We start from the raw sequence: 26,983 nt of genomic DNA, 5'->3' as shown, positions 1-26,983 counted from the left end.
GTTTATGCCTCTTCAGGTTAAATTGGTTGGTGCTAAAGGCTACTAGTTTAAAAATAAAAAAACAGAAAAACATATACAAACCTCTATAGCCCATTTTCATTTCTAAATGAAGCCATTAGGTGCTAATACATAGAGATTTAAACCACACTGCCGCACACTGGTGGGGGAAATGTAGTCGAAGGACTCCTGCAGGTCCACCCCTGTTCTTGATGTGCCATGCGACTCTTTAGTGTATTTGCCTCCCAGTAAGTTGCTAAAAACCTTTTTCAGAGCTGCAGAGATGATCTCTAAAAGATCTTTTTCACTGACCTCTAAATTATTCTAAAATTTTCCCAAGATCATTTACTCTGTAAGTTTTTATTAATTTTGTTCTTTTAACAGATCATTTTGAGTTAAAACTGAGTGAAAGTCATAAATCGATAAGCTTATAATCAATAGTCTGGTGATTATAAGCTAGTAAGATGACGCTACCAAGTAAGTTTTTGATTTTCAATTTTTAAATGGATTTGGTGCTTTTGCAGTGATACAATAGAGTTTTAAAAGCAAATGTACCACAGATGCCTCAGCCTCCAACAGACTGGGTGAGTGATGGAGGAGCTGGAGTGCAGCCTCAGGGTTAAAAGATCAGAGAGACAAAAAAACCTCAAATTGAAAAGAGTCGGAAACTCAAGGCCACAGTCTCTCTTTATCAAACACACACACACACACACACACACACACACACACACACACACACACACACACACACACACACACACACACATAACAGGTGTTCTAGGAGAAGGACACTGAACCTCTGTTGTTCTCCCTCCAGGCAGGAGGATACGATCTGAAGGTGTATAATTTGAAAGCCATGGTCAAGAAAAATGTGCAGCATCCATCATGGATGATAAAAAGGAGGATGTGGGACCTAATGAAGGAGGAACCAGTAAAGGCTAACCCTAATTCATCCTAAACAACATGAGATTTTCTTTTCTTTTTTAATTTATTTACCCTTTCATGTTCGGTGCAAGGCATTTTTAATCACTAACAAACTGACTTTTTTTAACCACAAAATATAATACACCCCTCTACTTTTTGATCAGTTCACCTCTTCATTAGACCCTTTCTGGCTTTTTGTTGATAAACCCCAGAGAGTTGCAGGAGAAACTAGGGGCAGGTATCAGGTAATGCGAAGATATTTTTGAGTGAGAAAAAAGAGACAAAACCAAAACTGTTCTCAAATTTTGGACGAGTAATACAATATCTGTTTTTTATGGCATCTTATTTTTACAGTCATGGATATTTAAAATGCAATGAGAAAATAACATAAATAACATAACATACCCGAAAATACAGAAAATGTACTCCCCAAGAAAAACATGAGAAGGTGAAAAATACTTTTTTTTTCTCTCTTTGGATTTTGCACTTCACTGGGGAAGCTTAAGCACCCTCCCCACGCCCATATAATATCTAAATGGGCGGGGTGAGTCCAATCTCTGGACACACTTCCAAACACTCCTCCGGGGCGCAGCACACAGGACACGCGCGCTAAAGTAAGAAAGCTTTTTGAACTCAGCACCACAATCTCTGATTGTTTCAGGGTGGCTCGCTGTAAACTTTAAACTTTACTTTGATTTCCAGAGGATTCTTTGTTCGGATGCGAAAGTACAGCGGGCTTCTTATTCTCTCCCTCTGCGTATCGAGAGCATTCTTCATATGATGCTCGGATTTTGCAAAAGTGTTTTCTCCACGCTTTGGATCCAAAATGTGAGGATTTCTGTCGGAATAACTACGGACGCTGAATAAAGGGAAGCCTGATCTCCGTTGTGACCAGCGTGAAGCTCGTTTTAATCCAACCAAGTCTGAAATGGGGCCGTCATCTAAGCTGCTTCTTGTTGCTTTTTTGGGTAAGAAACTTTTCCCCATGTGCTAGTGTTTGTTATTCTGAGGTTTCGTGCGCTGCAACAAGTGTCAGTGTTAAAAGATTTTAAGAAACTGAGCTCAAAGCATGTTTTACTCCACGTGCGCTTGGAAACATGTCCATGTGTTTCGTATTTGTTTTTCTATACAAGCTGTACAGTTAGAACAATTTCAGACGGTCATTTAAGTTAATTTATTTACTTTGCTAATCATTTAAACCGCACATATGTAAGATGTGGGTCACTCGTAGGTTAAAATTCCCTTCATCACACCTGTTCACTATCATGGCTTGATGTTTGCCTCCATTCAGGACAAACTTTGTGTTAACTTTGCGCCTTGTGCCATAGTGATGTATAAAGGTTAGAAGGCAATAAAAATCTTCCCCGAGGCTGCTGGGCAGATGAAAGCGCTGCGAGAGTTAAGAGCCACTTAAAACATCCAATCCTGATGAAAACCCTGTCTGAGCAGCAGAGGATTATGGGACTGCAGTTGACCCAATCCATCTGTTGCCAGTGACAGTGGAAGGCAACATTTGGCAGCAACTTCAAATAACCTGGTTGAGATAAAAAAAACATTTTGGGGTCCACTTATCCTTAAGTGTGTTTAAGTGAATCCGAACGTTCAATTAAGTGGTGTGTTATTGCAGCCTTTCAGAGTGGCAATGAAAATGCACTGTCAGGCTAGATTAGAGTGCGCTGTAAATTTACTGGGAGAGAAAACCTCAGCGTGTCTTTGGAGAGCAAAACGGAAAGGTTAAAAAAAAAAAAAGCCAAGAAATGGACCCACGGAAGAGCAGCTGCTTCTATTTCACCTTTTTACTGAATCTAATCTATTCTGCTCAGTGGACCTCAATGGAGCCATGAAGTTTTTATTGTATCTGCATATAGATATTGGCTTAACTGACAGCTTTACTTTAATGTTCATTTCAGAGTAGTTGCTGTTGTTGTTTTTTTATCATTATATTATTTTGTGTGTGGTGGTCATGTGGCTATAGTTTCTTTAAATTTTCAGAAAAGTTGAAAGAATAGAAAGTAGCAATAAAAAAATAGAAACACATTTCACCCATATTTGCTATAATTTGACTAATATTTCACATATATTGCCAAAATTGGCATTTTGGTTCAAAAAAGGGGTTAAAAATAGAAAAAAATACACATTTTAATCTCATGCCTGCCTCTGAAATCCAGATTGGACAGATGTGCTATTGCATTATAAAATCATAGCCAATAATTTTGTACTTAACATCACAGTAGTCACTGTAAAGTAACTTTAGTGAATGGTAATACACCAACAAATCTTTCCTGGAGACACCAGCTACGTTGCTGACGCACTGTGATTGAAATCATTTAAAGGAGTTTGTGTTGATGTCTTGAAGGTTCATAAAAGCATTTGTGCAAAATGCCTAAAACATAATATATCGTATCAGCTAGTGCTGTCAGTCTGCCGATGCATTGGTCTGGCTCTGCAAAAGCTGCTGTAATTTGGGGTTGCACTGGGTTGGATGCCAGTTACCAGCATTTATCAGCTGTTAAAGTGGTCTGGAAGTCAAAGCAGTTTGAGACTAGCAGATCTCCAAAGACGCCAAATAACCATTGCCATAATTGCAAAGCATCACTCAGACAATTTGCACAATAATTTCATAGCGAGAGGGAGAGTCATGCCGGCATAACTGAGAGAGATGCAGTCAAACTGCAGCGAAAGGAAGCGAGGAAAGGAAGTAGGAGGCACAATTTGTAGCCCGGTTTGTCCCGCACATCTGTATCAGCAGCCAGTGCAGGAATGCAGTAAAAGTGCTGGTTGTGAAGTTTGGATGGATTACAAAACAATCTCATCTCAAGGTCCATTTAGTCACTTTTCTGTAACTTTTATGTGAAGCATGGTCCACATCAGCTGTTGGAGGTGTTGTTGTTGACACTGAAATGCAGATGTTCACATTTCCATTTTCCCTCTTGAAGGTTGAGCTACGAAGAATCAGATGGCTTCCAAGAAAAATCCCCCAAAAACCTTTAAAGTGCCAAAGCAGCTGCTAAATACTCTAAAATGAGACTACAGGGGCCCTGTGAAATTCCTGTTCCATTCGTGTGTGTGGTCTATGTTGGTGTATTTTTTCAGAATTAAAAAAGTATTATTTTTTTATTAATAGTAATTATGGTGGTGAATTTTTTTTTCTTATTTCTTCAACATTTTTCAAAAACAGTCAAAGGTTTGGATTAAGGAAATTGGAGAAGTGGAAGAAAATGGATGGATGTCTTTAATTTGTCCCAAAGGAAGAAAAATTCTGAACAAAAATAGAAAATGTATTTTCCAACATTTGGTCCAGAGTAAAAAATCTCATCAACCTGATTGCCATGAGCCCCAGAGCCTGAAAATACCTGCTGTTTCTGATGGCTTTTCACTTGGCACCACTGTGATGTTGACAATCATGGTTTTGTCTTAGCAACTTGAAATTTGTAGATATGCGTGTCCCACTGAGGAAAATTAAAACTGGGTTTCCTACTCCTGCCACCCTCGGGTAAAAACTTAGACTAGAAGCAATGACGTTCCCTCCTGGCTCAGCCTTCTTAATGTTTAATGCTCACCGCTAGCGTGCATTACACCTGCTAAACATGAGCATTTTCTGTGCCAAATTACAGCCTGTATGGTTGTGCTGTATCTTATTACTTATTACTTCTCAAGTTTATATAAGTTTACCTAAATGCATCTAAAATACAAAAACAGAGAGTCAAGTGTAGCTCAAAGCTCCTCTTTCCTTTGACATTGTTTTGGCATTTCCCCCATGCAAGTACAATCTGACAGCTGGCTCTACTCTCTTGTTACTGAACCAAAGCAGTATTTTATGGCTTTTACTTCCTAATCTGTGTAAGTAACTTAGATAAATGTGTACTGGCTTTTGAAAGGTGCAATTTTCCTTCTGATCTCCAAGTCGAAAGCCTTTCAAAGTACTCAAGCACCTCCACTTTTCTATTTTTTTTTTTTTTTTTTTTTATGTACTCTATAACTGCCCACCTCTGGATGCAGCTGCCCTGAAGTTGAAGTGTCATTTTGTCTACCCTTTTCAACTCCTGCGCGGTCACTGTCAGACTCTGAGATAACAAGAAGAAAAGTCCTTTGTCTGGTCTCTGCTCTGGAAATTTAGGATTTTTCTCTTCCCATAAATGCTGTACAGTCTCTCTTCTTGTCAGGGGTCCCAGCCTTCTTACCTCACCAGTGGGATCGGGCCAACTGGAAATGTTCGCCGTGGTTTGGGACTCTGGGAGTTTTGTGGGTGCTTTGATTTAGATAGAGCAGCAGTTTGGGAAAGCAGCAGCAGCAGCGAAGGGCCAGAAAGAGTTTGAGTTGAGCCGTTCTGATTATTGCCTTCACTAACGAAGAGTTAGAAGAAAAAAAAAACAAAAAACCTAGTGGAAGAAAGTCACACATTCAACACTAAAAAGTGTAAAGAAGCAGGCGTCTGATGCCTCCTCTTATAAAGTCATTTTTAACAAGCTACACATAACCTCCATATAATCATTTCCTCATTTATTTCCCTGTCTGAGTCTGTTTTCCATTTCGAGTAGGTCCACATTTGTCTTTGATGTAATGTAAGAAGATTTGTAACTGTGGTTCAAAATGAAGCTCACGTTTCATTATAATTTTGATATTTGCACCGGCTTCGCTATGACACTGCTGACTCTGGATCAGGTCTGTCTAACGTCATGACAGAAAGATATCAGCGATGTTGCTCACAATCTTATCACAAAGAAAAAAAAAAACATTTGACCACGACTTAAGAAAACATTGTTGGAGATAACAAATTATGTCTTAATCTAACGAAACAGCAGATTTTCACAGAAACAAAGATTTATTATTCTCCTCCTTCATTCTCAGGCTGTTGCGTAAATCCGACATTAAGCTTCAGTAACCTTTAGAAACCACTCCCTCCTCAAAAAAATTAGTTCTGTCCTTTTTTTGTTTCTTTTTTGTTTTGGGGAGGTTTTTTTGGTTAATGAACTTATGCTCACACAGTAATGTGAGAAAAAAGTACACAAAGTACCATCTTTACTCCAATAGCCAGCAGATTCGTGTCCCACCACTCAGTTGAAACTCTGTCTCTGCTGTGCGCATGCTTCAGTGCAACATGACTGACTCAAATGTTTCATAGTTCAGCTGTTGATTGGCTCTTTGTGGATGAGGTGTGAAAACGGCAAATTTCTATTCAGGATTCTTCTTAGTTCCACTTTTCTGGCTTATATGATGTTTCTGAACAAATTCCAGACCCAACTCTGCCAGGTAAAGCTAAAAGATCACAGATCTACCCTTTTTTTTTTTTTTTTTTTTTTTTTTTTTTTTTAAAACAAAATAAACAAAAAAAAAAAGCACTGTCAATATCAACTAGTATATCTAATTGAAATTCCCGTTCCAATCTTCATTTTTCTCAGAAAAAATGATACGATAGTGTTATTCCACAGTTTTCCGGACAATCCCCGGGTCTCCACTGAGCACAAACTTCAGAAAACAATATGTTAGCAGACTGATGGATAAAATTAGTTTTACATATAGCATATAATTTAAAAAAAAAAAAATCAGCAAATAAAATCTCAGATGAACCACAACATGACATATTACACTGTCATTGTTTAACAAAAACGAAGCCAAAATGCAGAAGCGTGTGACAAACTAAGTACACCCTCTGAGGTTTTAGCTTGTAGAATCATCTTTAACATTTTTTAACTTGAAGTAATTGTTCTCTGTGCGACTGGATCGGGCTCTCGTTTGATTGCTGACGAATTCTGGCCAACTCGTCTTTACAGTTTCGTTCAGTTCATTGAGGTTTCCATGAACTCATCTAGGCACAGCTCTCTTAAGGTTCCACCACAACATTTCAATCAGGTTGAGGTCTGGACTTTGACTGGGCCGTTGCAACATCTCGATTCTTTTCTTTTTCAGCTATTCAGCCATGGGGATCATTTGACTGTAGAGTAGAGGAGTTCACGGTCAACTCAATGACTGTAAGGTGCCCAGGTCCTGGCTGCAAAACAAGCTCAAATCATCACCTTCAATCAACACTGATATAAGCTGTTTTTTCTATTATATTGCCTTTGCTTTTTTTGCTAAACGTGCTGCTGCGCGTTGTTGCCAAACATCTCCACTTTGGTCTGATCTGTTTGAAGGACATTGTCCAAGAGGTCCTGTGGTTTTCCTGTTCTTTCTAGAGCCAAGAGGCTGGCATACCTTCCAAACAAGCCATACTTGTTCATTCTTTTTCTGATTGTGCTGTCCTGAACTTTTAGCATTTAACATGCTAATTAAGGCCTGTGCGGTCTAAGATGTAGCGCTTGGGTTTGGGGGGGGTTTGCAGTTTATCTCAGCTTTGCACGTTGTGACCTTGGGGTGAATTTGCTGGGACGTCCACTCCTTAGAAGATTGGTTACAGTCTTGAATGATTTGCACTTGTGAATAATCTTTCCACTGCATAATGACAGACTTCAAACTGTTTGGAAATGGCCCTTCCCAGATTAATGGGCAGCAACAAAAGCTTCTCTGAGATCATCTCTAACTTTTTTCCTGCTTGAATGCTCCACACCAGCACACCCCCAAACTGCTTTTGCATTTTCTCTTAAAAAATTCTTCTGTTAAATACATAATGGCACGGTGTACCACTTTATGTTCTATTCACCTAATTTATAACCGGCTAACAGTTTCGCAGCTAGATTTCTGTTCGTTTTCTTTTGGATGTGCTCAACCCTTAAATTCACCTGCTATTAAACCCGAGGGGTTGCATAAAAGTGTTAAGTGTGTTTTAGATTATACATCTCACCAGGTTTCCTTTTTTAACACTCTCAAGCGCACACTGTTAGTTTTTTGCTCTCATCATAGTGAAAACAAGCTGTTGGCAGCCGCTCAGATCGTTGCTGTGGTCCAAGCCGAGTGCAGGTGTTAAAAAAAAACCAAAAAAACATTTATATACATACGTGCATAACATGCAGCAAACTGTGAAGTGTCTCCTTTGATTTTTAAGATCAGCTACAGCAAACAGAGCAGCGTTACTAATGCCACCAGCTGAGTCGGGGGATCAAGTCTCTCCCACTGTCCAGTGTTTCCATTCAGCAGTGCTGTGATGTGGTGATTTACACACAAGCCTGGGCTAGCTCTCATAGGAGCTGCCCGACTGGGTGTAAAACAGCTGGATGGAGCTTTGTTCTTCATGGAGCTTTTGGCTTCTTTTAATCAGATGTTTTTCTCCCTCCTTCAGTGTTATTAGTCTCAAATTAAAAGCTCAGAGGCGACCGCAGTGGCATTCCTGGGCATTAAATGATATTGCCAGGCAAGTCGGGTCTGATAGAAAGAATTCATGGCAAAGTCTTCATATTTCAAGGTAGATTTTGATGATATCGGAGTATTACATGGCATAAATCCTTGAGGGAATGTGAGCTTCGGGGCTTTTCTCTGGCTGTAGGCTTTTTAAGTACTTTCATTTCCGACATTTTATCCCTTTAAGCTCAGTCCATCGCTGAAGGTACTGTTTTTCCATGTGGTGCGTCAAGGGCACGCGGGCGGTGTGGGAACTGAGCATACAAATCGGCGCAATCTTCGTCATTTGTCTTGGTTCGTTTGAATGTTGTTGTTAAAAGTGAGTGGAAGCCGAAATTCACTAATTGGCCCTCAACCTGTCTCATGATCTGCTCATTTTCATTCATACCAGGTGTTACAGGTTGTTGGAGCAGCCATGTAATCTCTGGCAATGACAAGAGTTAAAATGACAAAATTAAACCTTCTAAACACTTCAAAGAGGCCTGGCAGATTGAAAGCATGAGGGAGACTGCTGTTCCGTTTGATCTCAGCGTAATTGGCGTTCCCAGTTGTCCTAAAAGCGGTAATTTTTTAAAAGGTAAAGATATGCCAGAATAAACAGATTCCTCTGTGGTTTATCCAGCCTTTCAAACTCGGTGACCCCAACATTTGATGTTCAAACGCTGCTCAATGGTAATTCAACAGCTGTTTACAATGTAATTTTCTGTTTGATTGTTTTACATTTGTTATTGTACGTAAAGGCTCGTCATCATCATCTTTGTTTTCTCATCGTCTTGTTCCCACAGTTTGGGTTGAAGGTTCCTCTCTTCACTACTCGGAAAGCCGCTCAAGTCGCCTCTATCCAGAGAAAACCTTTGGCCGATCCATCAAAGACTCCCAGTGCCAGCACATGCTAAAGCACCTTCACAATGGCGCCCGGATCACTGTGCAGATGCCTCCCAGCGTGGAGGGCCACTGGGTGTCCACCAGGTTGGCGTCTTTTCTCTGTATCTTCCCCCCTAACCAAAATCTTTAAGAGTTTGCATTACTCTCTAGCAAGCTACTACTTTCACTTCATTATAGTAAGAAACTCTTAGCAGGAGGTGATTTTTGTTTAATTAAAGCTTACATTACTTTCACTGTGAGTCGATGTGTGTTCACCACATTTCTTTATTTTTACACCCACTGATGTGGTTCACAGGCACATGGGAGTGGTTTGGAGGCTTCCTTTAAACTAATGGTTGCAACTCAACAATGGGGAAACAGGAACACAAATAGTAATAGACAAACTCATTGGTTATGATGTTAAAAAAGAACAACAGCAAGTGGGTGGGGCTTTTGCTCTTTATATATAGATATATAGATACAGATTAGTTTCAGCCTCCTACTGTCAGGTCTGACATGTCTGAGCTTCTCTGAATGCACCACCAGACAGAAACTTACGCTGATCTCATGACATTCTTCACAAAAGAATAAACCAAAGACGTACAACCAATAAAAAAGGCTGAAGCTAGTCAATCTTCTGTGCAGATTAATTGGGTTATATTTCAAACATGCTGTTTGTGAAACTCAAGGCAAGGAACATGAATACCACTCAGCTCTTCACACAAACATAAATGTTTTTATTTTTTTTTTTTTTTTTTTTGTTTTTTTTTAACAGCCATCTGTCCTCTCTTTCAGCTGTGAGGTCAGACCAGGCCCAGAGTTCCTGACACGCTCCTACAGGTTTTACCCCAACAACACCTTCCAGGCTCACCAGTTTTATTATGAGGACAACCACTGCACCAAACCCATCTACACGCTGGTGATTCGGGGTCGACTGCGCTTACGCCAGGCCTCCTGGATCATCCGCGGTGGCACAGAGGCGGAGTACCAGCTCCATCGTGTCCAGATGGTGTATCACACAGCCACCGTGGCCAAAGAGCTCAGCCAGAGGCTCAACCGCAGCTGCCAAGGGGCAGTGAAGGGCGCCTGGGAACCCAACGCGATGTACGAGCTGGTGAGCGAGGAGGGCGACTACGACTGCACCAGAGAGCTTAACTTTGCCATGCATGAGCTGCAGCTGCTGAGAGTGGAGAAGCAGTACCTGCACCACAACCTGGATCACCTGGTGGAGGAGCTGTTTCTAGGAGACATACACACTGAACCATCGCAGAGGTTGTACTACAAGCCGTCCAGCTACCAGACCGCTTTGCAAAACGCCAAGGCAAGTCCCTAATGATCCTCCCTCGCTTAGGGCTTAGTGCATTGATGCTATTATGTAGCCTTAGACTTGATTCTAGAACAGAGTTTGTCCACTTGTGGGTCGTAATATTAAATTAAAGAGTTTTTATAATTACAAAACATTAAAAAATAAGTTTTGGGGCGTCCATAACTTTGAACTATTGTTATAGCCTTAAGTCTGCTGCTGTACTTCAGCACAACCTGTTGGGTTGTCTAAAAGCCTACATTTTTTAAATCAGCAATAGTGTGACTGTATATAAAAGATGGCAACACTCATTAGTCAATTAAGTACCATCATGACGCATCAAGCTGAGTGTCATCACTGTCGCCATCTTTGTGTTTTGTAACCAGACATGGAGTGGATAGACTGTGAAACTCTTAGACACTGAACCCTCGCACGGAAATCTCATTCTGAAACATGCACCCTTTGATCCTCTTTTGACTCTAGTGGGAACTGTAATTTACAAAATGAACATTATGTTGTATTAAAGACAGCTTGAAAGTAGTAACTCTGCTCAAAAGCTGATCTGCAGAATGTTTGTTTAGCATTTTCCAACAGACTTTCTTTGCAACCAGGCTCCTTTTTGAAACCAGCAGTCGCCCCCTTCTGGGCATTAGAAAGAATGCAAGTTTAAGGCACACCCACTTCGGTTTCAAATGTCACAACTGGAAGCTACTTCCATCTTTTATGCACAGTCTGTGGTTAAGACACTAAGTTTCTCTGTCAGTAAACAGCCAGTATTATTTTAAAGTTTGTAAGGCAGGGACTATGTTGAAGTTTGTAGTTGTGCAGAATCTCTGCCAGTAACAACAGTTATTACCTGCAGGGGATAGCTGCCTCACTGTGCAGGAACCATGACTTACCAGTAGGAGTCCTTAGTTGAGCGACGGGAATGAGAACTCTTCCCACCCAGAAACCTGACGTTTGTATTCATTGGATCGTAGGTAGGGTTTTGTTTTCTGTCCCGAGCATGCAACTCAGTGTGCAACCTCAGCTGAACTCCATCCCTGCTGTGTTGACCCTCCACGCCACAAAGACCACACACACCAGATAGAACCTGAGCTGACCTGAAAAACATACATTTTAATTTGGGAGCTATCTTATGTATAATTTAACCAAAATCAGTGAGGAGACCAGGATAAACTGTTTACTAATTGTGTTTATTGTGTTTTAGAGGGAAGGCCTGTTGTTTTTGTTTTGTTTTTTTTAGGGGGGAAAAAAATTACATTATTCTGCTGAATTATCGAGTTATTGATAATCCAAATTATTCTGAGGCGGTTAAGCCCATCTGTTGTACCTAACTGATATCTATTTAGAAAACCCTAGTCTGTGTTAGGATCTCTGTGTAAGTCAATAATCTTGAGCTTAGACCTTTGCACACTAAATATTTGCACTGAAAGAAACCAGAAACTATCTACATACTGATTTCATCTCCACTGTGCTTACAGGATGTAATTTCTGTATTTACACTGCTGAAAAGGAGTTTCCCTGCTGGCTGAAACCCTAGAGTGATGTTTTCACTGTCACCCTCTACAGAGATCACAATGAAATCCTGTTCGGGTCCGCTGTCTAAATAAACATTCATATGTATGGGGATGATGGGGCTTGGTGTTGCTGATCAGAATGTAAACAGTGTGTGGGGTGACGAGCTGTGATCAGACAAGCTCCCCTGTGGCGCTGTAATGACCAGAGCTGCTCTCCTTAAGCCCCTCTGGCCTGCAGAGATGCAATGTGAAACCGAGCCTATCTCTGGGAGCAATCATCATGCGGTATTCCTAGAATTTGGATTGATGCGGCCATATGAATTAGTCCAGTGAGCACATACCAGCTCCGATCTTATGCGTGCCTGGGGCTCAAATCAAACTGTTGCATGTGCTCCGTTTTGTCTTCAATCTTTTTGGAATAAAAAAAGGAAGTTGGACTGTTGGCGGAATTTTCAGTGACACTTCCAAACTGGGAATCAGTCCTAGAGTTGCAGCCTTGAAGGGAAAAAAGGGAGTTTTTGCTTCTGTCTCTTTCATTTCTGTTACCACTCCAGTTCAGTTAATGTCAGTGAAGTTTCTTTTTAACAAACCTTTAAAAAGTATTGTCTTCCCTGAAACACCGCCAGTCTTTTTGTGTATTTTCGAAACATCCTGCTGTCAAGCTAGAACAGGGACTGTTTCTTTGCCAGGAAGCAGTTCCAATAAAAACTCTTCAGTGTGTTCTTCAGATTACTGAGAAACAAAGATTGTCTCTCAGTAACCTGAAGAGTGTTTCTGTTACAGAAATACTCTTCTTAATTTCTTTAAATGCCATCCCATCCATCCATTCTCTTCGCTTATCCTTTTCAGGGGGGAGCCTATCCCATCTACCATAGGGCGAGAAGCTGGGTACACCCTGGACAGGTCACGAGCCTGATGCAGGGCTAACGCAGAGAGACAGACAACCATTCACACTCGCATTCACACCTATGGGCAGTTTAGAGTCACCAATTAACCAAAACCCCATGGTATGTCTTTGGACTGTGGGATTTTCATTAAATGCATTAATCAAAACGCTGCATGCATCTACATACAGAAGATTATTGCCAATCACTACAGCTGCACTTTGCACTTTAGATCATTTTAATCACATTAAAAAAATGGATGTAGTCTTTGCACCTAATGCTTAATTATGCCAGTTTATGTATGTGTTTGCCTATGAAGAACCTATAGAGAGCCTTTCAGCCAATGCCAACATGCTCCCCTACAGTCCTCCAAAATCCCAAATGCATGGCGCGCTATATGGATGACTCTGTGTATCAGTTGAATGCTGATTGGTTGAAAAATGTGCCAGAAAAGGGAAGGGAGCACCAGGAAAGTGCACAAGAATTGGCTTTCCATAGTTTTTAACACTCAGTTTGACTCTGCACTGCTGGCTAATGGACCAGCAACAGCACAAGCAAGAGTAGCGCACATGGGTGTGCCCCCATCTGACAAGATGCTGTCTGCAGGTAGATGGGCAGTATTTAGCTGCCAGCACACAGCCACTGCTGTACCATAATTTCCCCTTAAAAGGTGAATCCAGTGTCAAAGTGCCTTAAAACTGCATTCTTTCTAATGACCAACAGGGGTGCGACTCTTTAGGTTACAAATAGAAATCGGATCTGAAATTTAAAAATGACCCTGCCACTTAATCACTCATTTAAGTTTTTATTAAACATGACTTGATGTTTGTCCCGTTTAGTTAAACTACTTCTCCGTGATGTAGTGGTAAATACATTCACCATACTCGCAAAATACCTACGGTTAGAGATTGGGTGTAGACAAAAGTCCCAGAGACTCACAAGCTGATATCCTCATGGCTCCAATCCTAAGCCATAATGAATGGGATGGTGTCCGGCATAAAATCTGTGCCAAAACAAACATGCAGATCAGTCCACTGTGCTGATGGCTTGCTAAATAATGAAGTAGAATAGAAGATATGTGCTGCAAGGTTTTAATCGTATTCTCAGATTCAGCAATCTCTCATGTTTAGTTTAGTTTAAAAACAAATATGGTGATGGCTGAAATTCCTATCTTGAGGGTGTTGTTCACAGACCAATGTATGATGTCATCTCAGATACACAGGCTGTGATTTCAGCATCTTTCAACTCAGTGTGCTGGTTTTAAAACCATCAATTTCACTGCTTTGATTTACATTCAGACACAAACATAGTGGAGCGTTTAGTAGCTAAAGGTATTTACAAAAAGAGATGTTGGAGACCAGAACAGTGCTCAAGGAATAAACACTGGACATGACGGTAATAAAATACAGTTTAACTTGATTTAATGCAGAATGGATTCTTTGAAACTCCACTGTATTTGAGTGGAAACCAAACTCTTGAAGGTGAACATTATAAAACTTGCAAAAAAAGTAGCTCCTTAGTAACTCCCTGTTTGGGTAAACGTGGTCATTTGTTTCTAGAATAACACAAAGGTCTACATTACAGTATTGTTTTTCACGGCATTTTTCAGTTACAGTAAATTAAGTTTCGTATATTTTCTTGGTAAAGCAGCAGTACAGAATACCGCACTCGTTCTTACTCGAAAAGCACTCAACTGGACCATCTCTTGAGGTTGTAATGGTTTCTTTTCAGGGATTTTTTTTTTTTTATTAATTGCCATGGTGATGATCCAATACATTAATCTTGAGCAGTGTACCCAGGGCTGGTCCCAGGACTGGTCCCAGGCCAGAACATTTGCTGGTGCCAGCATGTTCATTTGTGGTTCCTGGGTGGAACTCAGCAGTGATGCAAGAGCAAAGCGGGGGACTGTGTTTTTAAGTTTTCTGTCGCCCCGGCTCATTGCTGCGTCACTGAGGCGGCGTAATGACCACTTGATAATGATCCTTGTTAAGAAGGGATCAGTTTTGGGGTTTTTTCTATATTGTTGCTGTTTTTAAAGTGTTGTGTTTGCTCATTTTGTGTGTGTACTTGTTATGCTGCTCTTGGTCATTTCTTTCATGAAAGTACCTCAAAACTTGAGCAATAAAGCCGGTCAATCTGAGATGAAAGGTTTTTTATGAATTCCCAGGAAGTCGTCTTACAGAAGGGATACTGGTATAGCTCAATGGATGCCAGTTTAAAAAAATCAAAGTATTAGGACTGTCTGTTTTGCCAACAGGTCTCTACGGAAGGTTTTGAAAGTCTGATATGGTTTCAGTTTCTCATAAAATGTTTGCTCCTGGACATCAGCTTTCCCTGAACTACGTCCCAAATGGAAGAATCTGCCATGACTTGGATTGCACTTTATTTGTAAGTCACCTCTGTTCAGTATAGTAAAAAAAAAAAAATGAAATGAAATGGGGGGGAAAAAAAGTCACTTATATGTAGCAAGGGTAGTAATATCCTCCCTCATTTCCTCCGTTTTTATTTTCTTCATTTCCAGTAAAGTTATAAAATACTTTGCTTCTACCTAAAAGTACGTCCAGCATTTCATGGCAAGCCGGACACTGTAGGCTCAACGCGGCAAAGAAACCTGCCTGCTAATGATTTCCTGTTAAATACAAGGTTGAACTCTTGGCTGGAGTCTTTGGTCACTGACACACTGAAAACCCATCCATGCTCAGATCCACTTAAACTTTTCAGCATTTTTGCTGGTTATGAGGGCATTTATCCAACTTGTACATCAAACATAATTAACCCGTTTACAAGTAAATAAAAGGGAACTACTCTGATGAAGCAGCCTTTTATTTTAAATGTAGTTCTTAATTGAACAATTAAATATTCAATCAAATATTCTCCACCACCACCAGTTTATCAGTAAATAGTTTATAAACATTTAACACATGCTTTATGACACTACCGTTATTATTACGTACAGAATTTCTTAATGCACGTCATTGTCAACAATTGTAACTAAAATCAGAGTTTCAAATAAAAATAAAAATTCCAAATTTTGGTCAAGAAACGCAGCCTCTTACACTCTGGTGTTGTTTCAGTCTTCTACTGAAAGTCTCTTTGAACACTGAACTAACTGCATTTACACGGTTTAGATGAGGACGAGTACAAGCATGGCTTGTCCTTGTTCTGGCTAAGATGAGCCCTGTCACACCTGTGCACTGGGTTTATTCATTTATTTTTACACAAAATCTAGATTCATTTTTGGTTAGTTTAATCTTTTTCATATTCTCATATTTTTCTTATGATTATTACAGATTCACAGGTGGCCATAGAAGACTATCTGCCTGCATCTAACCCTCTCCCTAGTGTCCTCTGCATGTCCTCCTTCACTGTATCCAGAAATCTCCATGTTCAGCATTCTCCTACTCTGCACATGTTCAAACCATCTCTGCATTGCTTCTTTAAAGCAGCCTGAGCCGTTCCTCTGATATGCTAATTTCTAATCCTGTACATCCCGGATTTAAAAATAAGCGGTTGTTGAGCTGCACTCCCAAGCAAATTCTTTTCATTTGAAACCTCTGACTTTCCAACTCTGCCCCCCCATTTCCAAACCATACACCGTAGCGGATCTCATTACCATCTTGTAAACCTTCATCTTCACTCTTGCCGCTATCCTTCTGTCTTAAATCACCCCTGATGCTGCGCTCTCTTCCTCACCTCTCCTGTGCACTGTCTGTTGCTTTGGATGATTTACCCCAAGTATCTGAACTCATCCACGTTCACTCCCTCTGCTCCTGAACATTTTCCCTGGTACACCTCACCGTCTCACCAGGCAGTTTAAATCATTAGCTGCAGAGCTGATATCTGTACAGTTATGTCCACTAATCAAGAGAGGATGAATTACCCATAATCCTTTGTGAATGAGGCCATCTGTGATTTAATGCTCTCCTTTATGCACTTTACTCTTTATGCAGTGGATGTGGGGAAATAAACTCCCTGGTCCATCTCTCTCTTCATCCATTGTCCAAAGTGAGCATTTTTTTTTTTTTTCCCTTCATAATTGATGATTATGATTACAACAGTTAAATATTGCTATATTAATGAAGCACCTCCAGCCCCCCACTCACAACTTTTCTGGAAGAAACTCTGAGCTTGTAGTGTCATTTTGTTTGATTTATATTTTCAGATAACATTATCAGGAAAAGAAGCAAAAAAAAAAAACCCTGCACTGGTTTAAATCATCGGTAGTGTCATGATATATGGGACAGATTGGTATCAGTAGGAGGACATATTCATTGTTAGGCCAGACAGGAAGTCTATATTTTATGGGCTCTGAGTCCCTTCAGATACAAAACATTTTCCACACCTGCGACTGAAACTCTCCGGATTCCGGCTCTTTTTCTTATGTCCACACATATATATGCTAAAATATACGCACATGCTGCATTTTCCTCTCTCCATATGCAACTCTTATATAAACACACACATAGTGCACCGCTTTTAAAAACACACTGTTCTCTCACACATATTCTGGTGGATTCTGGTGGGAGGCCTCCCTTCCAGTCGTCCCATTAACCTTTCGCTCTGAGGCGGTTATGGAGCTGCAGTGGGATTATCTCATCTGCAGGATGTAGTGATACTCCAGCTTTTTCTCCTCATTTTACCGTTCTCCATTTCTTTCTTTCTTTTAAAACTCCCCATAAATCTCATGCAGACATAATGTTGTCTGGGAAAAAGAGCGATTGAGTTGAGAAGGTCAGGTCTTAAATTTTGACCACCCTCAAATAACAAAAAACTCAATTGGTTCCCTGGAGTTCAGTCTTTGGAAGAGATTTTGTGGAATATGGGATGTAGTTTCCAGCTCTGAGTCTGTTGGAGAGCCCCGGCCGTCCTGTCTGTGGACACACGCTGCTCCACCTGACTAGTGATATTAACTGAATATGATTAACTGGTTTTTTTTTTTATGCATGTACAAACGTTGTGTGTGTGTGGCATTAAAACTCAGCATGCTGTTTTCTGTGTAATGGCTTTAAGTAGTCCCGACATCTGTGTTGTACTGTGAAACAATGTGTTCTCTTTGGCTCCAAACGCTCCAGAGGGTCAGACTGAATGAAATAGTTTCCTTACTCTCCTCCGAACAGATTCCAGTAGTTCTGTGTGTGAATTTCATGACACAATGTGCTGATGTCATGAAAGGTTTTCAGGACAAACAGATTTCAGTGAACATGCTTCTGTTTTGTCTTTTGTTTGAGTAGCAGGCTAAACTTTGAGTTCGTGAACAGTTTGCACTATCTCATAATGTCACTGTCTCATAAATGGTTCACTTTTTCTTTTTGTTTATGACCACTTCTTGTGGAGCCCTGAAATCTTCTCACCATCACCCACCTGTATAAATGTAAATGTTGGATGCAGTCGGACTATAGACTGTATAAAACGCAGACGTAACCACTGTGAAATCACTCACCACCAGTGTTTTCACCATTGTCATCTCGTGATTTGAACTCAGACATGATGAGTGAGTGGAGTTCTGATTATTGAGATTTTTCACATGATGTCATGTTGTGTACCAATTTAGACATGATGTGACCACTGACTGCCGTGGAAACTGGATTCAAAGAAGGCTTCTTGGGATTGTTTTGGTTGCTAGTAGAGTGTCATTGTCTTCTGTAGTTTTTATGATTGTCTTCAAATACTTGCTAACTGCTAGCCCAGAGGAAGTAAAACTTGGAAAAAGTGCAATGTAAACCAGAAATTGAGAAAATTTGCCATTAAAGTAACAACTTTTACTTTTACTGTTGGCTACATGTTTCATAAAGTGCAACTTTTACTTTGAAGGCAAACGGTTGCAAGATGGTTGCAGATCAGACTTGTTCACATGATCCTACACTATCACCATGATTATCACACATCCAAAAATGACATATAAACAGTGTCAGTATTAACAGCAAATCTTGATTTCATTTCAGTCTTTCGACTAAAACGTCATTTAGTTTTAGTTCTATTTTAAGGATCAGTTGTTTTACTTTTAGTCAAGCAAATATCATAAGATTGTAGTAGAGTAAATACATATAAGTGTTTTTACCAGTGAGAGTTGTTCCACATGGTTTACAAAACCAATTTCCTTCGGGGTCAACCTTCAGGATCAATAAAGTTTTATTGAATTGAATTGAAAACGTCTTATTTTTATTGACATCAAATGTGAAATAGCGCCATATGTCTACTCTTTGATTCCTCTCAAGTGTTTACATCGTCTTGTCTCCGTCAGGGAAAAAAGTTTGCTTAACGGAAACTGTGACAGTAAAAAATGTAAAAATGGCTTTACAAACAGCATATTAAGCACATATGAAGAGATTGGCTCATCTTCCAGTGCTTTGTATCTGACAGTTTGTCACTGGTTAGACATTTAAGGTCTGGAATATTTAGACAACCTTCTAATATATTCTCCACTTTACAGTATCATTGCAAAAACAGCCTGTTTTTCTCCCCCTTTTGTTTTTATTTTATAGCTTCAGTCACCAATCCTTCCACTCAGAATCGGTTTAACTCAGGACACAGTACCCACTCGCTTAGTTTAGCCAATGGTTATTTGGACTGTCATTGCTTATGAGTCGCCAGAATCCATTTTGACATCCAATGGCCTCTGGAGGCCACACTGCTGTTAGTCTCTTCCTGTGTGTACATCCCTTTAATCACATGGTATATCCCGCAGAGAGCAGCAAAGACTTTATTGTTAGCTATAAGATTATACTGAGTACTTGTATTTCAGGCATCTGGAGCCTTTAAATGTTATTCTTGACATCTGCAAATCAGCGTTTGTTTGTTTGCTAGTAGACCTCGCCATCTTTGGCATGTTGGCATTTTTGTTTGCACATTATTGGCACGATCTGTCAATGCAAACACAATGGATGCCCTCATGTAACGTTTTGCAGATAATCCAGGTTTTGCCAAAAATAACTACTTGAGGGGATGACAGATCTTTTGTCCAGTATGTTGACAATTTTCCTGAGACATCTGTTATTCTGTTTAGTGGACACACATCTTTGGCGAAATGTGATTGGGTGCCGATTTCAGTGCATCTTTGTGAGCTGGGTGGATATACTGACCAGCTGTGCAGGCTCGCTTTTATGGAGATCAGAGTTGATGTTGGACAATCGGTGTTGGCAACAATTCATGGATTGTTTTTTTTGGTTTTGTGCCCTTTATGCACTAACGTTATTGCAGTTTGTGGTATCTTCAGGCAGTTAAATAAATTGTGTTCTTTTGCAGTGTAGACACACATAACTTTTTTTTTTTTTGCACGAGTTTTTCCAAAAAAAGAATCATGATCCTCTTTGAGGGACAAGCTCTGCACGTTCCGCCTTGCCAGACATCTGATTTCTGTTGTATATCTGTCTTTGGATGAGTAACAATGCATTCAGACTAGTCCAAGAAACATCCAGCTAAGCTCTGCAGGAAACAGCTGTGATGACACACGAAGGCACGTCATCAGGCAGTGATTTAGGAAGTTTTATTTATTTATTTATTTATTTTCATTCCAAATAGCAGAGCATGTATCTTCTATATCACTTGATTATGCTCATTTAACTGTGGGAAGCCAAAACTACAATTGTGACTAAAGCTTGACTGACTGAGATTTATAGTCCTAGTTTGTATGTTTTCAGTAAATATGACTTTAGTCATGTGAAAAATCTCAATCTTTAGTGCTTTAGTGCTATGACTTTTCTTTTTTGTCTAAACTTACTATTGGTAAAATGAAATCAGTTGTTATGAGTTAAATTCATTTTTTTTTTTTTTCTTTAGAACCACGACCACAGCTGCATCGCCTGTCGTATCATCTACCGCTCGGACGAGTTCCACCCTCCCATCCTGCCGCCGCGGGCCGACCTGACCGTCGGGTTGTACGGTCAGTGGGTGAGCCAGCGTTGCGAAGTTCGCCCGGAGGTCCTCTTCCTGACCCGCCACTTCATCTTCCACGATAACAACCACACCTGGGAGGGCCATTACTACCACTACTCGGACCCCATCTGTAAACACCCCACCTTCACCATCTACGCCCGTGGCCGCTACAGTCGAGGGCTTCACTCAACCCGCGTCGTGGGAGGAACAGATTTTGTCTTCAAAGGTAACTTAGTGGTGTAATTGCATTTTTACCGTAATGCTGATTCTTAAAAACACTACCAAACCCTGATTTTGATACAGTGTAGTTTAAACACAGTTCCTCTACCAGTTCCTAACATTTTTGGCGTGCTCACTTTGAGCAGTTTTTGAATAAAAAGGTTAAACTGTTGCTTGTTTAATTAACTGGTAGTCGTGTTATGATCCATGTGATCCCTATTGACTTCGCAGACACAGTGTTTTCACAATCGATAGAAGGGAAGGACAGAAATAAGACCAAGGTTGTTTCAACAAGCAGAATAAACTGGTTCAATGACACGTCATTTAAAACTCAAGTCTGTCTATCTACCATTTGGAGACAGGCTGTATGAAAGATGGATGTACCTACCCTAATATCGACCATTGGTTTGTGAAGTCTCACTTTGAGGCCTCAAGATCTTGTTGTTGGTTTTTTTTTGTTTAAACCTGATATGATGAGTGAGTGTGTCCCTTCTGTGTTAGCGTCACTTTTTAGATAAAGAATGTAGTTCTTTGTTTCTTTCCCACATTTCTTAAAGATGGGGCACCCTCAAAGATATGGAGTTTTAGTAGACTTGACTTTCTAAAAAGCGATGCCCATCTTGTATACTGACTGTGCACAGAGCGCAACAATGTTACTCTACGGCAGGGGCGGTGTCCTGCAGTTTTTAGATGTGTCCGTGATCCAACACAGCTGATTCAAATGGCTAAATTACCTCCTCAACATGTCTTGCATTTCTCCAAAGGCCTGGTAATGAACTAATCATGTGATTTAGGTGTGTAGACCCAGAGTGAGATCTAAAACCTGCAGGACACCGGCCCTCGAGGCCTGGAGTTGGGGACCCCTGCTCTAGATCACAGTGAAAACAAGAAATGGCCAGCCAGGGTTTCAACAAGTAATACTTGAGAGACAAAAGTTCAGGGCTTCAGACTGCTCTAAAACTTTTAGAGAATTTGGCTGTGTGTGATGTCAGTGAGAGCTGATATCCATCATATGCTCATATCAGGCTCACAGCTCTGGCTGCGGGAACAGCAGCTCCACCACCTGCTGATCAGACCTGCTTGAGCAAAGTTGGCTTAAAAAGAGGGGAAATAAAACATTTTGAAAAAGGATGAAATTTGGGGCTTCCTCACACACTCAGTGCGAGATAAATTTGTGTGTTTTGAGCTGTGAATCATGCAAAGCTACTCTAGTAGTAATAATAATAAAAAGGCTTAAAATAAGCATAATAGATCGCTTTAAAGGTCTTCTTATGTCATCTTCTTTTAGTGAACCACATGAGAGTGACTCCCATGGACGTGGCCACCACATCCCTCCTCAATGTCTTCAGTGGTAATGAGTGTGGAGTGCAGGGGTCTTGGCAGGTCGGTGTGGAGCAGGATGTCACCCTAACCAATGGCTGCGTGGCGTTGGGCATCCGGCTGCCGCACACAGAGTATGAGCTGTTCCGCATGGAGCAGGACGCTCATGGACGCTACCTGCTCTACAACGGCCAGCGCCCCAGCGACGGCTCCAGTCCGGACCGCCCGGAGAAGCGAGCCACGTCCTACCAGATGCCCCTGGTCCAGTGTTCATCCAGCAGCCAGCCATCAGATTCCAGCCAAACGGATGACACAGAGGGGCCTCCGTTGCACCCCAACGGCTGCACAGGATGGCACAGAGGCGGCCAGAAACGCGCCGCGCTGGCCATCGCCGCGTTCGTTACTGCTCAACTTCTATTCTGGCAAAGCTAGAGAGCAGGTTGAGTATTTTATCCACAAAGACACAAAAGAGGAGTGTGGATTCATCAGAGACCCAGAGGGGGTCACAGAGACTGCATTGGTAGACTAAGTTTACATTTGTTGTTTTAATGAATAAAGGAGCATAAAGACTGGTCCCTAAACCTCTGAACTCTTTACCAAAGACTTGAGACTGCTGCACCACAGAAACTGCACTTTAGAGTGGAACCAAAGACTGACCTGTGTTTATACAAACATACAAAGATGTCTTTATATCCACACACAGACATGAGAATATGTTATATATGATCTATTTACCTGCGACTGTTTTATATGATCTATTTAGCTTCGACTAGATCATGCTTTTTTTTCCCCCCACCTTCGTAGAGAAACTCATACAAGGAAACATTTTCTACAGCGAAATTTTGACAGTGCTCTTCCCCTCTCATCGGAGGACACGCTCGTCACCGTTTACAATAAAATGTACTTAACGTGTTAGAATCTTTTTTTTTTTTTTTTTTTTTCTCTTTCTTCGACATATAGCCTTGAAGTATGGTGAAGTCGGCAGCGGGTATTGGCCTCCTATTCCAAACAATGACCAAGCTCTTGTCTTGAATGAAATAAAACTCTTTCATGTGCCAACAGTTACCCTCCATGTAATCTAGAGAGATGTTTTTGTTCCCTCACCGCTCAGACAGCTGCTTCCTCGCTGGCAGACACTCGACCTTGAGTCCAACGAGGCGGTTTTGTAGTTACGCAATGCTCACAGTGGGAACGACACCTGGAAAAGTGACAAACTACCACATCCAAGAATGCAGGATATCACTTCAAGTGAGAGCTACATTAGTTTGTCCAAGTCATTCTCTATACTACTAATAAAGTGGATATTTTGGTTCTTTATCAATCTATTGCAACTGTGAACGATGACTGTTTTATTTCTCTCTGACTATACGCAAAGATCTAAAGGCAAACTTCCCTGCAATGTATTTAATGTTAGCTCTGAAATTATACTGCCAGTAATTTTACATTTATAATTGCTATTAATGGAACTGGAAATCCATGGATTTATTGAACTACAGCTTCTGGGCTGGTACTACAGGAAGGATTTTTACTACGTTACTCCCTTTTCAAGCATAAATAGGAACTCCATTTGTCAAGGTTAAGAGGATTATCCTTTCTTAAAATAAAATTAAACCCTTAAATTTTGGGAAATCTAAATTGTGTAATAAAATGACAATTCTATGATTTACAGTCACTAAAAACTGTTTTTCTCTTTTTAAAGGGTAATACTTCAGTATGCTAGTTTCAGTTTCACTCCATCCATTGTGGAAACTTAAGCTATTTTTCAGTGATAAATCAACAAGCACTTGGATGCATTTCAATTTGATCATAATTAACTGTTCACGCTTATGATACCTCATCGGTGAAGAGCGGAAACTTTACATCTCTACAACCAAAAATAACTACAGTTAGACCCAGACATTTTGGACAATTAAAATGTTTTGTTTTGCTTTTGTAAACCAACTCAGTGGATTTTTAAAATCAAACTAATGTGTGATTGAAGTGCTGACTTCAGCTCTGAGGTTTAATGAAAAGTAAAGTTGCAAAGTAATTGGACAATTTGCTGCCCAGGTGATGCTTGTTTCCCTATTATTCCATTACAAGTGCAGAACTTGCATTTGGTATTAGTTCACAAGAACTCACGGAGACACTGCACTGAAAGAGGCCATTGCTAGGCTTAAAAAGTCTTGGGTTGGTTTTGCAGTGCTGGCAGGAGCGCACAACATTGTTGATCTGATCACTCCAAAAGTTTCTTTTTCTTTTCTTTTTTTTTTAAGGTAAAGAAATGTGATATTTGTGAGGCTCCAACTCCGTCACCTGATCTCAACCTAACAGTGCATAATGAGGGCAGAGAGATCCAAAATAAGCAGCAGCTGAAGTTATGTTGCAGTAAAGACCTAGCAGAGCACGCCAAGAGAGGAATCAGCATTTAGCTATGAGTTCTAGACTTCAGGCAGCCATCGACTCCAAAAGATTTTTATCTAAGTGTTAGAAACTAACCTTATATTAAAAATTGTTTGTCTAATTTTGAGCCTCTAAAAATGGGACTGTGTATAAAAATGTCTCATCTCTTCAAGCTTTTTGAATTAAAGCTGAGAATTTTCCCTTTAGTCACATCTTAATTGTTTGGTTTCCACTGTGGCTGTGTGAAGAAGAAAATCTACTGTATATAATCATTTCAGTGATATTACCGAAGACTCGCCGCGTCTAACACAAATAAGATGTTTGTGCAATCACAAAGGATCGACTGTGATGATGCATCACTGTGTAGTCAAGCTGTGTTACCCGTCAACAACGTGGAGTTGTAACTGTGGTCTTCTAGCAAAGGCCTCTGTAATATAAGAAACAAAGGGATTAGTGTTTGTTGCTTCTTTCGGGTGGTTTTTGAACCTGAGGGTGGAATAAATTCTAAATGCCTTAATGGGATTAAAGTCCGCATGTGTGGCTCAGTATCAAAACTCCACTCCTCCAGTGGGATCTTTATTTCAGCCTTAATTAAGCTCATGGGGTTTCACTCATCATTATCATATGTTGTCATTTCGATCTCCCTCTCGGTCATGGACAAGGATTGGAGTTTCCCAGCATGCTTCTGTCAAATTTAAGCTTGAGGTTTTGTGTGTCATCATTAATAGTGCATCGTTTTTCTCAGTGTTCCCAGGCTAAAGAAGCTTTAACGGGCTCCAAGAAATGTCTCAATAACTGGATACATGTATGAGATTACAAAGGTTTGATACTCCTTCGTGTTCATTACTGCTCTTACAGCCAGATTTTGTATATTGTAGCTTACTGAACATTTAACAGGGAACATATTTTTGTTAATCCCTTTGTTACACTTTATGGTTCCCAGCAGGGCATTTAAAAAGCCCCAGTTTTATGGGTTTGCAAAGTGGATGTACGAGGGAGTCTTACATGGAAGTTGCCAAGGACAAACTGTCCACTGAGCAGCTTTAAAGGAGCAGATGGAGGCGAAATTTATCCTCAGACATATACATATATATGATCAGGTCTGTAACATTCGGCTGTAATTTATTCTCAGTACAAAGTTACTGTGAAGCAGCAGCATTTACTCACATTTGATAAGGTCTTCTGTTGTCCGCAATGAGTAAGGTGGAAAAACAAAGGATTTAACCCCCCCAAAAATATGGGGGGGGGGGGAATAAATAAATAAAATCCATTCAGGTGATGACAAAAACCTTAGCTCTATTGAATAGAAACATATACACGCAATTCGAGTGATATTACACCGTGACATATTACTTACATTAGCCACATCCTCCATCTGTGAGCCAAATATCGAGTGTTCCAACTCACCGCTCATTTTAAGCCAGTACATGTTCGTATTGTTATAGCAACAAATTAACTATGCTCAAACCTGACAGGATAAATCATAAATATGGTTGATTGTGCTGCTGATGGGAGAAGCTACCCACAGCTTAAAATAATTGGTGGTATAATTGGTCATTACTACAGCCAATCATATAGCAGCAACTCATGGCATGGGTAAGAACACCTGCTGGACTTCAAACAGAGCACCAGATTGGAGAAGAAAGTTGATTTACAACTTTGAACATAGTCGCTGGGTTTTCCCACACAGCCATTTCTAGAGTTTACAGATAATGGTCGGAAAAGACAAAAAACGTACAGTGAGCAGCAGTTCTCTGGGTAAAAATGGCTTGTTGGCGTCAGAGGAGAATGACCAGACTGCTTCAAGCTGATAATGAAGGCAACCTTAACCACAGTAACAATAACAACAGTGACCTTTGGGATGTGGTGGAACGAGATTCACATCATGCATGTGCAGCTGACAAATGAGCAGCAACTATGCAATACAATCATTCAATATGTCTGAGAATCTGAGAAATGATCCCAGCATCTTGTTGAATCTATACCATAAAGAACGAAGACAAAAACAGTACTAGCAACGTCTCACTCAAAGGGGCCACTCTGTACTTCAAGCATACAATTATGCAACTTTCAGCTCGTCTCTTAACACTATAGTCACACAGCCAAAGTCTAACATGCAATTCTCCAACTCTCTAGCGCCAAACAGAGAGAGAGGGAGAGAGAGAGAGAGAGAAAAAAAAAAAAAAAAAAAAAAGTGGTCTTTTACCAATGCTGCAGTGAATCACGTCACTTTGTGCTTTAACAGAATAATTGTAGGTTTCAACTCTGTGCAAAAAGAAAAAAATAAAATAATCAGCATCTTGTAAAGAACGCTTTCTCATTTTACCAATCAGGCTAACAAAAAAAAATAAAAATAAAAATAAAAAATTTAGGAACAAGCTTACCACAGATGTTCCCCCCTCATCTGGAATACTATAATGTACCAG

General features: G+C 40.4%; 1 protein-coding gene across 2 annotated transcripts; it reads left to right on the top strand.

The window, feature by feature from the left end:
- Nucleotides 1-1,457: 1,457 nt before the first annotated feature.
- LOC120724072 (protein APCDD1-like) lies at nucleotides 1,458-26,833 on the top strand. 2 transcript variants are annotated; one of them, XM_040016045.1, is made up of 6 exons: nucleotides 1,458-1,535; nucleotides 1,624-1,889; nucleotides 8,979-9,162; nucleotides 9,853-10,378; nucleotides 20,541-20,862; nucleotides 22,144-26,833. In XM_040016045.1, exons 2-6 carry the CDS (start codon nucleotides 1,850-1,852, stop codon nucleotides 22,605-22,607), a joined length of 1,536 nt encoding a protein of 511 aa, XP_039871979.1. In that variant the 5' UTR covers nucleotides 1,458-1,535; nucleotides 1,624-1,849; the 3' UTR covers nucleotides 22,608-26,833. The 2 variants fall into 2 exon arrangements, with proteins under 2 accessions (XP_039871979.1, XP_039871971.1); XM_040016037.1 differs by having other exon boundaries at nucleotides 1,481-1,889.
- The last annotated feature ends 150 nt before the right edge of the window (nucleotides 26,834-26,983 follow it).

This window comes from Simochromis diagramma, unplaced genomic scaffold (assembly GCF_900408965.1).
Source record: "Simochromis diagramma unplaced genomic scaffold, fSimDia1.1 OVJJ01000205.1, whole genome shotgun sequence".
In the NCBI taxonomy this organism is placed as follows: domain Eukaryota; kingdom Metazoa; phylum Chordata; class Actinopteri; order Cichliformes; family Cichlidae; genus Simochromis; species Simochromis diagramma.
Note: the sequence above shows the minus strand (reverse complement) of the source record. Positions and strands in the feature narration are given on the sequence as shown.